At 36.6% G+C, this 14,634-nt stretch overlaps 2 protein-coding genes across 2 annotated transcripts; both read right to left on the bottom strand.

Annotated features, from left to right (window-relative positions):
* Nucleotides 1–3,125: 3,125 nt before the first annotated feature.
* On the bottom strand, nt 3,126–4,924 carry LOC135739346 (GTPase IMAP family member 9-like). The gene is made up of 2 exons (XM_065257590.2): nt 4,594–4,924; nt 3,126–4,455 (listed from the first exon to the last, which is right to left on the bottom strand). Exons 1-2 carry the CDS (start codon nt 4,646–4,648, stop codon nt 3,686–3,688), a joined length of 825 nt encoding a protein of 274 aa, XP_065113662.1. The 5' UTR covers nt 4,649–4,924; the 3' UTR covers nt 3,126–3,685.
* Nucleotides 4,925–10,919: 5,995 nt separating this feature from the next.
* Nucleotides 10,920–13,277, bottom strand: LOC135739354 (GTPase IMAP family member 9-like). Its single transcript, XM_065257601.1, has 2 exons — nt 13,138–13,277; nt 10,920–12,994 (listed from the first exon to the last, which is right to left on the bottom strand). Exons 1-2 carry the CDS (start codon nt 13,190–13,192, stop codon nt 12,240–12,242), a joined length of 810 nt encoding a protein of 269 aa, XP_065113673.1. The 5' UTR covers nt 13,193–13,277; the 3' UTR covers nt 10,920–12,239.
* Nucleotides 13,278–14,634: the final 1,357 nt, after the last annotated feature.

Here is a 14,634-nt window from a genome sequence, read left to right as displayed (position 1 = left end):
ATATAATGTACATAGTTGTATCCTTTACACGTTTTTCGTCTCTATCCAGTTTTCCCAACTGGGCATCTGATGTCTAGACCTTTCTAATCTGATATGTTTTTGATGTTAATGTAGGCTAGACATTTACCCGCGCGGGCGCGTCTTCTCGCGTGAGATGTGTTGACTTTAGTTTAATGATTGAGACGCGTCATGCAAAAAAAGCGGTAAAATCCCGACCGTGCATTCCGTATTGTTGTCACGGGTGCCCTTCACATGGGTGAACACTTGTTTAAAAACCGCTCGCGCTTTGTCAAAAACTCAATTTGGTCGCAGTTTGGAGCTCTTAGTGCCCCCTGATTGCCCACTCGACCAATCCCGTCTATGGATAATTCGGCTCTGCTCAAATTTATAAAACATGCGCCGTTATATACTAGTGTTTCTTTCGTAATGACACAGCATTGAACTCAAACAACAAGATACTTATTTACCGTTGCAAGACGTTCAGCTGCCTCTGACTGCTGTGGAACTTCAGCTCGCTGCACTCAGGGGGCGGAGTTAAGATGTTTGACAAACAGTTTGAGCGGATCCAAAAATATTTAGTTTTTTAATAATTTTATTTGATAAATATATTTGTAAAACACACAGACAGAGGTAAATGTTTAACAATAGCATTAATTTATATATATAAAATAATAATAATAAAACACCTCCAAAAAAGGGCACTTCGGCGAGTAAGGACAAAAAGGGCATGTGTTCTGCACAGGTTGAGCCCTATCTGTGCACGTGCCTGGTGCCCTTTGTATTGCCTCAAAATGCACAAAAGTATTGTTTTTAGGAAGTCATGTTTGTTAAAATAATTATATTTCCTAATTAAACTGAGGCCTAGTTCTGGTTTAAGCTAATCCCTGTCCGGGAAACCACCTGTTTTTGTTTTTGCTCAGAGTTAAAATGCAAGAAAACCGGTCTACATTTTTGTGGTGATCCAAATTCACATTCTGCTGGTAAACTGAGAACAAAAATGCAGTATCATTATTTATTATTAGCATCCCCTTTCTGAAAAACATTTCACAGATTTTCTTCCTTCTGAGAACTATTAAGAGAATGTTTTTAATTAGAGAGCACATTCACAGGTATACTGATCTTGGTTCAGCTGAGTGCAGATGTAATTCCAGTGGGCGCATGAAGCGACGCTCGTCACAGCATGTATGTAGCCTGTCATGTGTGTGATTTTCCGGAATCTGTGTATGCATTCACACATATGCCTTAAAGATCCAGTAAAGACATGTGATGTGTTCAAAGTCCTGCACTTGGTCCTGCAATTTTGCTTAAAATATGTGATTTCTCTCTCGAGAAACCATGCACATGCTTTTTCTTTTTATTATAAGATTATAAAGGAGTGCTTGATGCACCATTCTAGTATGCTGGTGAATGATCTCAGCTTCAGAGTGAATATTTGACAAGCCTGCTGATCTCTGCATCATTCCAGTTTGCTGACATTTCTCATCGTGAATGTTAAAGGAACAGTGTGTAGGATTGTGGCCAAAACTGGTCACAAAACTTGTGGCTAAAACTGGTAAGGCAATCACACAACTGGTGGCCAATACACAACATGAAAACATAAACATCAGTGGAGGGCTGCAACTCCACTTTTTAAATGACAATATCCTAGCTCGACCACTGTTGTGAGTGATAAGTATTTGAAATGAAAATGATTTCTTAATGTCTAGTGACATATCAGGGCCATTTTATGATTAATTGATATACATTTCTTACATACTGTTCCTTTAATGTGCATGTAAACCCCTCATTATAAAGAGCTGAACCATAATGTTGCATGGACATGCTTCTCCTCACTACGGCACGCCACTTACGGCATTGTTTCTGATTCTTGTTTACACAGAAAACTTTCTGGAAATTTTACAGCAATCCCAGAACATTTAGGGTTAGATTTACATAATGACATCCCTACCCAAACCTGACTCTAACCCCAACGCCAGGTGACAACTGTTTCATTTCGCGTACCTAACTCTCTAACCCCAACGCCAGGTGACAACTGTTTAATTTCGCGTAGACTGTTTAATTTCGCGTAATCTAACCCTAAACCGACGCGAAAATGGTAAGAAAATAGGAAAGAGAATGCAACGGACGTAATAGTATTGAAGTCCCCAGTTCGTCAAAAAATGACGCGAAAGGTATACCCTTCGCGTCAACATATGACGAATGGTCAAGTGTCGTCAAATATTGACGACATGGGGTGAGACTGTGTTAGCTCAGTTACTGGGATTTTCACGCACAACCATTTCTAGCGTTTACAACGAATGGTGTGAAAAGGGAAAAACATCCAGTATGCGGCAGTCCTGTGGGCGAAAATGCCTTGTTGATGCTAGAGGTCAGAGGAGAATGGGCCGACTGATTCAAGCTGAAAGAAAAGCAACTTTAACTGAAATAACCACTCGTTACAATTGAGGTATGCAGCAAAGCATTTGTGAAGCCACAACATGCACAACCTTGAGGCGGATGGGCTACAACAGCAGAAGACCCCACCGGGTACCACTCATCTCCACTACAAATAGGAAAAAGAGGCTACAATTTGCATGAGCTCTCCAAAATTGGACAGTTGAAAACTGGAAAAATGTTGCCTGGTCTGATGATTCTCGATTTCTGTTGAGACATTCATATGGTAGAGTCGAAATTTGGCATAAACAGAATGAGAACATGGATCCATCATGCCTTGTTACCACTGTGCAGGCTGGTGGTGTAATGGTGTGGGGTATGTTTTCTTGGCACACTTTATGCCCCTTAATTGGGCATCGTTGAATCAATGCCACATATAATTAAGGCAGTTCTGAAGGCGAAAGGGGGTCAAACACAGTATTAGTATGGTTTTCCTAATAATCCTGAAGGTGAGTGTATAAGCTCACAAAGTGATTGACGTGCCTGAATGTTTAGGCTCTTCCCGAAGCTACATTTAGAACTTCATTATTGTTTAAAAACAAAACACTTGGATTGATTTATGATGTTATCTGATGTGAAACTATAAGAAGCCATATTTGGCAGTGAATATTTAAGATATGTTCACAAGCAACATAGTTCTTTATTTTACAAATTATTTATTTGAGAAAGGTAAGAGTGTGTCTGATCATACATTTTAAAACAAATACATAGATCTTTTGTCATATATTCTTATTCATTATTTACATAAATAATGCAAATTTCAGTGTGAAAGACTGGTAATACATAAAGAATACATTTTCCTATTACAGACTACAAATGTATCATAGACAGTTTATCTTTGTTAAATGTGTAAATCTTTCATGCATCAATAGAGCATAGTAGCAACACAAGGTCATGGGTTTAAACATCTGGCAATGCAATGTAATGATAAAATGCATAGCTTGAATGTGCTGTAAACTAATTGCTTCAGACAAAATGCATAATCCAAATATTCTGTACTATTTAATTTATAAACATTTGTACAAGCTTGAATAACTTGGTGTAGTTTAACTGACTGCATTGAAAACAACAAACTAAAACAACTAAGGTAAACTTAGGCATACAAATTTAGGCATTTTGTTTCTGAATTTGATCATTTTTCAAAATTACTCTAATGATTTTAAAGAATGAAAATACATACATTTATTATGAAAACTTAATGTAAAATAATACAAGAGGCTGAATGTCACTCTGACACTGTTATATATAATATTTAGAACATTCGATCATCAAACCCAAGATTTTGGAAATAGTTCCCAAGCAATATTTGATGGAACAAAGGAATTCTAGCATCCAATATATCAAGAAAGTTAAAATCATACTCCAGAAGCTCGGCAAGCTCTCTGTTTATTTTTCTTCTTCGTTGTTGTTGTTGAATCAACTCTTCTGCTTCTTTATACATTTCTTGAGAAAAGCAACCTCCTCCATTGGCTGTCACCATCTCATCTATTTTCTCAATTAATATTTTCACCTGAGATCGATTCCTCATGTTAGTGGTATCAAAAACAACATATCTACTTCCACAGCTCTGGATGACTCTTCGGAGTTCATCGTGGCCTTTTTGGACATATTCTTGAATTGTTTCATCTTTGAGCAAATCTCCATGAGTGAAGACCACTATCATGTATTTTGAAGCTTCTTCACCAAAGAGCTCTTGTAAAGCCCGAACAGAATTTTGCTCCTCGTTTGTGAAACGGCCAATTTGGATCACCAGCAGGAACACATGAGGACCTGGTGCTGACACCTGAATGCATCTCACGATTTCTGGTTTGATCTTATCTAGCGATTTATTGGTGTCCAAGATGCCAGGGGTATCAATAACATAAATGTCTCTTCCGACATTCACCTTTTCTTTTCTGCATACATGAGTAACAGAATTTGCAGAAGGGGATGATTCAAAAGCTTTTCTACCGAGAATGCAGTTTCCAACTGCACTTTTCCCAACTCCAGTTTTTCCAATCATTACAATGCGAAGCGGTGTGTCTAGAATATCAAACAATTTTTCAAATAAATTATAGTTACTATAAGCTCATTGACTTGTATACAGAATATAATACTAAATAAGGTCATGAAATTTAATCAGTTTAGCAGAAACCTTGGAAAAAAACCAAATCAACTTACTTGGTTGATGTGCTATAGGACAATAACAACACAGACAATTTAGACGCGCAAACATTTTTTCTCCTGCAGCAGTTCACCTCAAATGCAACTGAATTTTTAGTCGGACAGCATTGTTGTACCTGCTGTGTTATCCACACCCCTTGCACTTTATTTTGTGAAATGCATTTTAGAAAACTAGCTTTTACTTTCACTTGTACCATCAGTATACTTTACACACAGGCAGATATAAAAATAAATGTTTCTTGTAACTAGTGGAGCAGCTTGAAATTCAACATCTTGATCGTTCATTAAATCTTAGACTAATGTGAACTATTCTTTCAACTCACAGTATTTTAATCATCACCTTAAATTTGTCAAAAGAGTTTCCTGTACAGATTGCAGTGGGGTTTTTACTAAAGGTGGATTACGCAGGATTTTCAAAAAAAAAAAATGCAAACTAAAAAAAACGTTAAGTAGGTGTCAGAAAAGAGCAATTTTTGAAAAGAAAGCAGGAAGTGTAAAAAGCAATTCATCAATACATTAAAAGGAAGTAAACGCGATAAAATTTAGATTCTGTGCTTTTTTGTCATTGTTTGCTTTTAATGTTGTGTACAATTAATTACATTTTGGAATTAACTTCCTTCATGTCGTTTTATTTATACACTGTAAAAAATATTTTCTGAATTTGTAAGTAAAGTTAGCATTAAATATGTTTTACAAACAATTGGTTTACAAACTCTGGGATGTTTGTGATTATCATCATTCAGAAAAGTGGTGCTTGTGTTTAGACTTGTGTTTTACGTGATTAAATCAGGAAGATTACATTAGTTTCCTAGATTTTTTAAGTAGCCTAAATCCTACTCCAATTTATTTCAGTGTAGGTTTCTCATTTTTTCAGCTTTCTTTTGCTTTTCAAAGGGCCGTCTACCTTTGCTACCGCCAGTGCTTTAAGTGGGCCGGTAGGCGCCAGTACTCAGTACCGCCACTTCCAAATATAGCTCTTGAGCGTATCACCACCTCTCCCTGCGCCCAGAACGTACGTTTAGCGTACCGGAACGCTCATTTGCACATCTGTTTAAATCAGAGGCTTAATTTAATCCTTTGGCTGCGCTGCCACTTTTCAAAGTGCCCTTCACAATGCACGCTTCCAAATTCGTCCCACCGAGAGCAGAGACTACATTACCCATACATCTTTGAGTTTACAAGTTAAAAGCGAATGCGTAGCTTTTGCTGTTGTCAATAGGCTTGTTCGACTTCATGCGGCGCCGCAAGAATCGACAGCCGGAAGATGTCACAGTATCGCGAGAGCGAGGCAAAATATGATTTCTTGAATCATTCTCGCGGTACTCTGACGTCATCCGGCTGTCGGTTCTAACGGCGTCCTAACAAGCATAGTGTTAACAATGTGGTTTGGAGAGGTGTGTGAAATGCGCAGCCATAGCTGCTCTGTTAAAATGAAAATACAATGAACACTTAACTCTTTCACCGCCAGCGTTTTTAAAAAAAGTTGCCAGCCAGCGCCAGCGTTTTTCATGATTTTCATCAAAGTTTAATGCCTTCCAGAAAATGTTCTTCTTTAAATATATAAACATACAATATACCAAATGAAAGAACAGACCCTCTGCTTTCAAACAAAAAAACCGTTTCATCCTACCTTCAGTGGTTCTTTTGTAATCAGCTTTTGAATATGGGTAGGTTTCTGCAAAAACACCACATTTTGAGCAAAAAGCAGAGATAATTCCATTTTTGTGATGGACTTTTCATAGAGATCCCATTCAGAGCGATCTTTAAAACAGACACGGACATGCAGCCGCTTGCCATAGGGCAATACTTCCGGTTTTAAAAAGTTGCGGTATTGCGGAAAGACGGAAAATCTCGTCATTGGCGGGGAAGCGTTTTCTCTTAATTGACGAGATATCTCATCAATGGCGGGGAAAGAGTTAATATGCCCTCCTGGTTTTAGACTCCGAGGAGTAAAAGAACAAGGTCAGAATGATATCGCTGCAGGTCAGATGCAAGCTTTTTCCAATACCCTTTAGGTACGTGACAGTCTCTGCTGTCGCGGCTGTCAGCTTGGTTCCCCTCGACGCAACTTCGGATTTCCTCAGACGATGTGCAGTGTAAAAACATTATTGAAATTGTATTATACATACTTGCTAAACTACAAGTGAACGAAATTTCAATGAATTTGAACGACGCGCACAGGAGTTTTACCACCCGCAAAATGGAAAACAATGGGACAAAATAAAGTGATGACTTTCGAGTTTCAAATGGCCAATATTTTGTTATTCTTGAACCCATAGACATGGTCTTGGTGTCCAGAGAGTATCTTTGCCCGACAGCAACAATATGTTATTAAAAAATAAATTACATCATTATGGATAAATGAGTGCCTGCAGAATATATATATTTGAGAATGCTTATCAGTACATTACTTTTTTGTTTCTTCAACTTTAAAGATAAATATTCTCCTTTAGAGATGGGCAATTTTCAGCAATAGCACATTATATTCAAAATTTTGAGCTCATAAAAAAGATTTTTCGCTTATTTAAATGACTTTTTTATGTTTTTATGCATGTTTAGTTTTGGGCCATTCACCGAAAGCTTGTAATTAGGAAATACACACAACACGCTTAAAGTATATTTTCTATATGTTAAAAATGTTGTAAAAATACGTATTCTTATATAATAAGAATAACAATATGATACATTTATATTGCGCTCAAAATGATTTAGAAATGGAAAGAGGAATTCTTCTCAACTACCACCAATAAAGTTTTAAAATTCTTCTTTAGAAAAACAGCATTTACGTGGACCGAACAAGAAAACGTATTTTTAACACTGTTAAAAATGATTCAGTGGCTTTGTAAATATCTCTAAAATAAATTATTAAAGTAACTTAATAAAATCTCTTAATGCAGTTGTGTGATTTTTTTTAGTTGGAAAATAAATTAATAAAAATAGAACAGATATTTTGTGTAAAATGTACATATGTTATTTGATGTATATATTATTAAGTTTTACATTTACAGATTATTTAAATCAATATATTTAAAAAGGTCAGAGTATATATTTAAGTTTTTAAAACTGTAATAATTGCATATTTCAAATTATTATTATTTCTATTTGACATAAAAATTTGTAAGTTTTACGCCTAACTTGAAATATGATTTACTTATATTTTCACATTGATATTATTTGAGTAAATGTAGGCAAAAAATAAATTAATAATAAGTAGAACAAATGTCAATTTTAAACAATCACATAGCCAACGGTTTTTAATCAGCAACAAAGAAACTGCGCATTTTGCCGATGACAAACACCTCAGAAACTCCTTGAATTTATGAATATTTACACTCACAATATGATTTTATTTCCTTACTACAAAAGTATAACATATTATACAAATTCTCAGTGAAATTTATTCAACACCATTGCATACTTTTTATCGTGTTTCATACCATGTAAAGGGAAACATGATAATATAAAAAGTAGCCTACTGTTCAGTAATGCAGAAAAGCGCAACACAACCATGTTAAAGCTATTAAAACGTTCAGATGCAAAAATGAAATAAATGTAAAATTAGATAAACTAGTTAATGATATTGCGTAAATGCGCTCGGTCTCTTCAAAGGTCTTCGCAAATTATTTTGTTATAAGACTCGATTATCATACATCACGTCTCTGTAAGTACACGGAAAAAATAAGACAAATGATGCGCGTTTGAATCAGATTTCTATGAAGAATATGTGTTTATGTAACTGGCAAAAGAAAAATTCGCCAACGAAATGTTTGCCAAAAAGTGTGCATTTGTATGACATCAAAGTCTATTGCCTAAACATCGACAATCGGTGTCATGTTACTTCAATATCATACAGTATACGCTCAGCATGAAGTCGAGCACACACATTGTCGTCAGTATGGCCTACATGAAACACGACTGCCCTGAGTATTTGTATTTCCTGCGTCCCCCACCGAACCTTCTGCGGGATCTCGCAGAATTTCGGAAGTGCTCGCGGCATTCTGCTCTCAGAGACGCGCATTTTTAAAGGCCACATCTGTACATCACAATGAATCTGGGAATACCAGATTATGCCAGTATCATACTGGTTCAGGCTATTGTATCCTAGGTATAGCTGGTGGATTAGCAGTGTAAAACTTTGTTAATGAAGCTTGGTTGATTAAAGAGTTAACTAGTTGACATAAACTCCTCTCACACAGATATTCCAAAAAATACACTGATAATATGTCTGGGAATTTGTCCCGGGATGGTTTGATCTCAGCTTCAAGAGCTAATATTAAAAATGTGAACATTGATCTGCACTTACTGTAAAATGTGCTTTCACAAGTTCACATTACCATGTAATCAATAGGGAATGAGCTAAAGCATATTTGGCGTGCTGTCTGAAGGATGGGGTGGAGGAGGGATGTTGCACGGGACAGAGGTGAGGCCCATTTCAAAAAGGAGGTTAAGTGAAAACTCTGAGTATGTTAACCCTGAAATGAAAGAAACTCAGAGTTTCCAATCTCGGGGTAAATCAACTCAGAGTTCAAGTTTTAACTCAGAGTTGGTTGAACCGCCTTATTGAAACGGGCCCCTAAAGTGTAAAGTCAATGGCGCGATATTGTTTTTATTATTTAACCTCCCGTTTGGGGTTAGGAAGAACCAATAAATATAACAACCAAATAATTTTCTTTGAACATGAAGCAGTGTAATTGTCCACGTTTTTGTACAACAGGTTCCAGTTACACAGAATTAAGTATTATGGTGCAAACAACAAAAAATGTGATGTCCACGTATATGGACACACAAGGTCTTAAGGGGATCGCACACCGGCCACGTCGCTCAGCGCTGCGCCGTTCTAAAAAAATCTAACACATTGTTTTCTATGAGTATACGCACACCGGCGCCACCAGCTGTTACTCAGGAAGTTGCTCAAATCCCTGTCGCGCCACACAGCGCCACTCACATAGTTTAACATTAATTAACATCATATTTGTCACAAATCATTAACGATTAACACTGGCTGCTAACGTATATTTTGCATTTTGAAGTAGAGGCTATCTGACGAAGCTTGCGATATTTAATGTGCACTTCCGGTTTACAAAACCTCCGAGTTGTCCTAGACGCGACTCGACGTAGCGCGACGCTGAGCTGCGCAGCTGGTGTGCGATCCCCTTTAGAAGGTTAAATGGCGTGTTAGTAATATGCACCTATAAACGGGACGACATCGCGCATTTGCTTTTTACACACATGGATGTGCAGCAAGCGTTTTTAAATATGAAAAAAATATGTATTTAAATGTCTCTGGGATGTAAATAAAGACAGATCACAGGACTTTAGAAGACATGAAGAGCTGCTTCACCTGTAGTAAGTATAGTTTACCTTGTTAGTATTTTTTTTTAAGTGCTAATATTAAGATTTTTTTAGACACTACCACACAGATTTATTAGATACTGTATAATGACCCTGTACCTTTGGATATGCTGAGATGAGAACCATTAAAAAAAAAAAATTTTTCAAAACGCACAGCTGAGTGCTGAAACGCCTCTCCTCACGTTTGTAAATTCGTATCTCCTGTTTGTTACAAATAAATTATTTTTACTTTTTTTAAACTTTTTTTGTTGCATATTCGTAAATTATTCTTATAAAAACTTTGTAAGATTACAGTGATCATGCATCATACTTTATCAGCAATTAAAACATAGTTTATTTTACTTATTACTCAATTACTGAAATAACGATGTTTAAAGAGAACCAATTACAAAATAACCATTTCAATAAATAAAACACAACGCAATATTTTAACATCAATATTAACCTGGTGGTCTTCTTCCTCTGGTTACAGTTTGCTTACAAACTCCACTATGTAAATGGGGAATTCGCAGGAAGAAGATGAAGACACAAGAGGAACATGATGCTAATCTACCCATGTGGGTGACTGATAATAGTGAGATAAATAATGAATGCAATGCTTTTTAGCAAAAGTGAAAATAAGATGTTTTACTATATTCATTTATTTAACTGATGATTTGTTTAGCAGGTGACTTACAAATGAGGAATTTTCACAAGCAATTTACAGTAACACAAGAGCTAACAATAACCTGCAGTACACAATTATTACAATATTTCCTTCATATTCTTTGGCTAAAATGCAGCATCTTTAGCACTGTGGCACATATTTCCTAAAGAAACTGTATATTATTATTTAAATTATTTACACAACTCCAAATGTAAAAAGGTATACATTTTACAACAGTGTTGTTTATAACATTTAATCAACAAAGTTATCTAAGATTAACCCATCATAATTTCAGCAACCGTTTGGAAGGACCCAAAAACAGTCAGTGATCCTAACCCTACAGTCACATTAGCTACAAAAGTGAATGACACTTGGGCGTTTCTTGGCTAGTTTCTAAAATCGGTATCAAAAGTCACTTTAGAGGTATTGTTAAGTTACAAGAACGGTGTTTTTGGATTTAAAAGTATTTATTTCTCAATAAGAGTAACAAAATATATGAGATAAAATGCCAAACTTATCAGATATATACATAAATACGCATTTTCCGCCATCTTGAATTATTTTCTCAGACTCGACCACAGACCTACGTCACGCTGCTCCTTCACTCCGATTGGCAGTCGCTTTGTCGCATCGCTCATCATTTGCATAAAATAGCCTGCTTTTCTATTTTGGCCCTGCCTTGCTCGCGCAGCGGCGAGCTCGTCGCTTGTCGCTGGCAAACGGCCACTTCCATTGAAAATGAATAGCAGACTGTCGCTCTGTCTCTGTCGCTTGTAGCTAATGTGACTGGGGGGTCAAGGGGAACCTGTCAGAGACTGTATGCTGCTCCAACTTAAATAAAATTTCCTACCATGGTGTAATAAAACATTAAATTATCACACTCTCAGGGCCGGCGTCAAGGGGGGGCATTCGCGGGCAGTGCCCCCCCAAACAGGTTGTTGTGCCCCCCCTAAAAAGTTTTTTATTAATTTAATATATATCAAGAATAATTAAAATAAATTAAACATTGAATGTTTCATGACTTGTTATGTAATCAAATGAGGAAAATATAGTTGGTATATGTTTTCTTTAATTAAAATAGACCAGTTTCTCTGATTGGATATATTGGTGCAAACACAGACTGGCTCAAACTCAGAGATTAGAGGTCGAGGTGGAATTTACAAATCTACAGGACACTGTTTTAATGTTTAATGTTTAAAAGTTTAATGTTCGTACACGCCGTCTTCAGCTATTTTAAAGGTAAGTTAGCGTTGTTTTAAATTACGTAAGCTTAAATGTGAACTGTGGCTATAGACCGTTAACAGCATTACGATGTGACTATGGTAAAGCTGCTTTTTTAAGCTAGGACGTGGTGTGCGCTGCGCTATGAAACCCATTCATTTCAATGGCTTGCGGCGCGCGAGGGCGGTTTGTTGTTGTGTCGAGCAAAGCGCAGCGGAGCTCAGCTTGCGCTCACGCCACAGTCAAAGTTCAATAGTCTTGCGCATAGTTTGTGGTCTTTTGCACTTTATACGGGAAATGAGCTGACAGTCTGTACCAGTTGTATGAGTGTGTGCTTGCACTGTATTTGTTGTTTTAATGTCTTGTTTTTGCAAGTTATTGTTGCTATTGCGTGCCCCCCCATTGGAAGCCAAGTGCTCCCCTGTTAGTCATGATCTGGCGCCGGCTCTGCACACTCTAAAATGTTAATGAGTCCGGCCTCAAGCAATGTTTGTTGGAAGGCAGGGATTTTATCATACTCCAGAAGCTCTGCCAACTCTCTCTCTATCTGCTGCTGTTGTTGTTGTTGTTTCATCAGTTCTTCTGCTTCTTCATACATTTCTTGAGTAAAGCAACCTCCTCCATTAGCTGCCACCATCTCATCTATTTTCTCAATTAATAATTTCACCTGAGATCGATTCCTCATGTTAGTGGCATCAAAAACAACATATCTGCTTCCACAGCTCTGGATGACTCTTCGGAGTTCATTGTGGCCTTTTTGGACATATTCTTGAATTGTTTCATCTTTGAGCAAATCTCCATGAGTGAAGACCACTATCATGTATTTTGAAGCTTCTTCACCAAAGAGCTCTTGTAAAGCCCGAACAGAATTTTGCTCCTCGTTTGTGAAACGGTAAATTTGGAACACCAGCAGGAACACATGAGGACCTGGTGCTGACACCTGAATGCACCTCACAATTTCTGGTTTGATCTCATCTAGCGATTTACTGGTGTGCAAAATGCCAGGCGTATCAATAACATAAATGTCTCTTCCGACATTCACCCTTTCCTTTCTGCATACATGAGTAACAGAATTTACAAAAGGGGATGATTCAAAAGCTTTTCTACCGAGAATGCAATTTCCAACTGCACTTTTCCCAACTCCAGTTTTTCCAATCAGTACAATGCGAAGTGGTATGTCTAGAATATCAAACAATTTTTCAAATAAATTATAGTTACTATAAGCTCATTGACTTGTATGTAGAATATAATACTAAATAAGGCCATGAACTTTAATCAGTTTAGCAGAAACCTTGCAAAAAAACAAAACAAAATCAACTTACTTGGTTGATGTACTATAGGACAATAACAACACAGACAATTTAGACAGCAAGTCATTTTTTCTCCTGCAGCAGTTTGGCTCAAATGCAACTGAATTTTTAGGCAGACCGCATTGTTGTATCCGCAGTGTTATCCATATCCCTTGTACTGTATTTTGTGCATTTTAGAAAACTATCTTTTACTTTCACTTGTATCAGCACACAGGCAGATATAAAAATAAGTGTTTCTCGTAACTAGTGGAGCAACTGGAAATTCAACATCCTGATCATTCATTGAATCTAAGACTGATGTGAACTATTCTTTCCACTCACAAAATTTTGATCATCACCTTAAATTTGTCAAAAGAGTTTACAGTACAGATTGCATTGGGGTTTTTACTAAAGGTGGATTAGGCAGGATTTTCAAAAAAAAAAAAAAAAAAAATGAAATCAAAAAACATTTAAAATGTGTCAGAAAGGAGCAATCTTTGAAAAGAAAGCAGGAAGTGTAAAAAGCAACACTGTAAAAAAATTCCGTAGAAATTGCAGCTGGGTTGCCGGTAATTTACCGTAGATTTACATTTATGTTTTTTACTGGCAACATTTTGTTCAAAGTTAAATGAAAATTAAACATTTACAAGTCTTTATCTTTACAGAGTAAAACTAAAAAACAGCATCAAGCAAAACATTCTGGGAAACAAAATCTGGACCAAAAAACAGAAAAAGGTTGATGATGATTTCTGGTTCCCAGAATGCTTTGCATGAGGCTGTTTTTGTATAGTTTTATTCTGTAAAGATAAAGACTTGTTAATATTTGAAATTTATTTAACTTTGAACAAACTCTTGCCAGTAAATAACATAAATGTAAATCTACAGTAAATTACCGGCAACCCAGCTGCAATAACATTGAAATTTCTACGGATTTTTTTTACAGTGAATTCATCATTTCATTAAAAGGAATAGCTTATTTTACATATTACTCAATTACTGAAATAATAACGTTTAAAGAGAACCAAAGCTTTACAAAATAACCATTTCAATAAATAAAACACGTAGTTTTAAATTGATGGGCTTCTTCCTCTGCTTTCTGTTTTTCTGCTTACAAACTACAAAATAGGGAATTCGTCTTGGCGCAAGCACAACTGACTTTTAAAGGGAATGAGAGATGAGACTCTTATTGGTTTATTGCATGTTACGCCAAAGACACACCCATTACTCATTAAAAGATTTTCTAACATCAATATTAAATTGGTGGTCTTCTTCCTCTGCTTACAGTTTTTTCGCTTACAAACTCCACCATGTAAATATGGAATTCACAGGAAGAAGATGAACACGATGGCCCTCATTTATCAAACGTGCGTACACCAAATTTCCAGCGTAAACCTGGCGTACACCCAAAACCACGGTGACTTTGAGATTTATCAATATGGACGTTGGCGTACGACACGCTCAAATCCTACGCCAGCTCAGGAGGTGGTGTACGCACATTTTGAGTTAGTGCAGAAATGCGCAAACAATTCC

This window comes from Paramisgurnus dabryanus, chromosome 10, assembly GCF_030506205.2.
Source record: "Paramisgurnus dabryanus chromosome 10, PD_genome_1.1, whole genome shotgun sequence".
NCBI lineage: Eukaryota > Metazoa > Chordata > Actinopteri > Cypriniformes > Cobitidae > Paramisgurnus > Paramisgurnus dabryanus.
Note: the sequence above shows the minus strand (reverse complement) of the source record. Positions and strands in the feature narration are given on the sequence as shown.

Bases quoted from the DNA above. Each gene is read 5' to 3' on its own strand.
- LOC135739346 (XM_065257590.2), bottom strand. From the start codon at position 4,648: ATGTTTGCGCGTCTAAATTGTCTGTGTTGTTATTGTCCTATAGCACAT. The intron at 4,456-4,593 runs GTAAGTTGATTT...TTGATATTCTAG, and splicing joins TCCTATAGCACATCAACCAA to ACACACCGCTTCGCATTGTA.
- LOC135739354 (XM_065257601.1), bottom strand. From the start codon at position 13,192: ATGACTTGCTGTCTAAATTGTCTGTGTTGTTATTGTCCTATAGTACAT. The intron at 12,995-13,137 runs GTAAGTTGATTT...TTGATATTCTAG, and splicing joins TCCTATAGTACATCAACCAA to ACATACCACTTCGCATTGTA.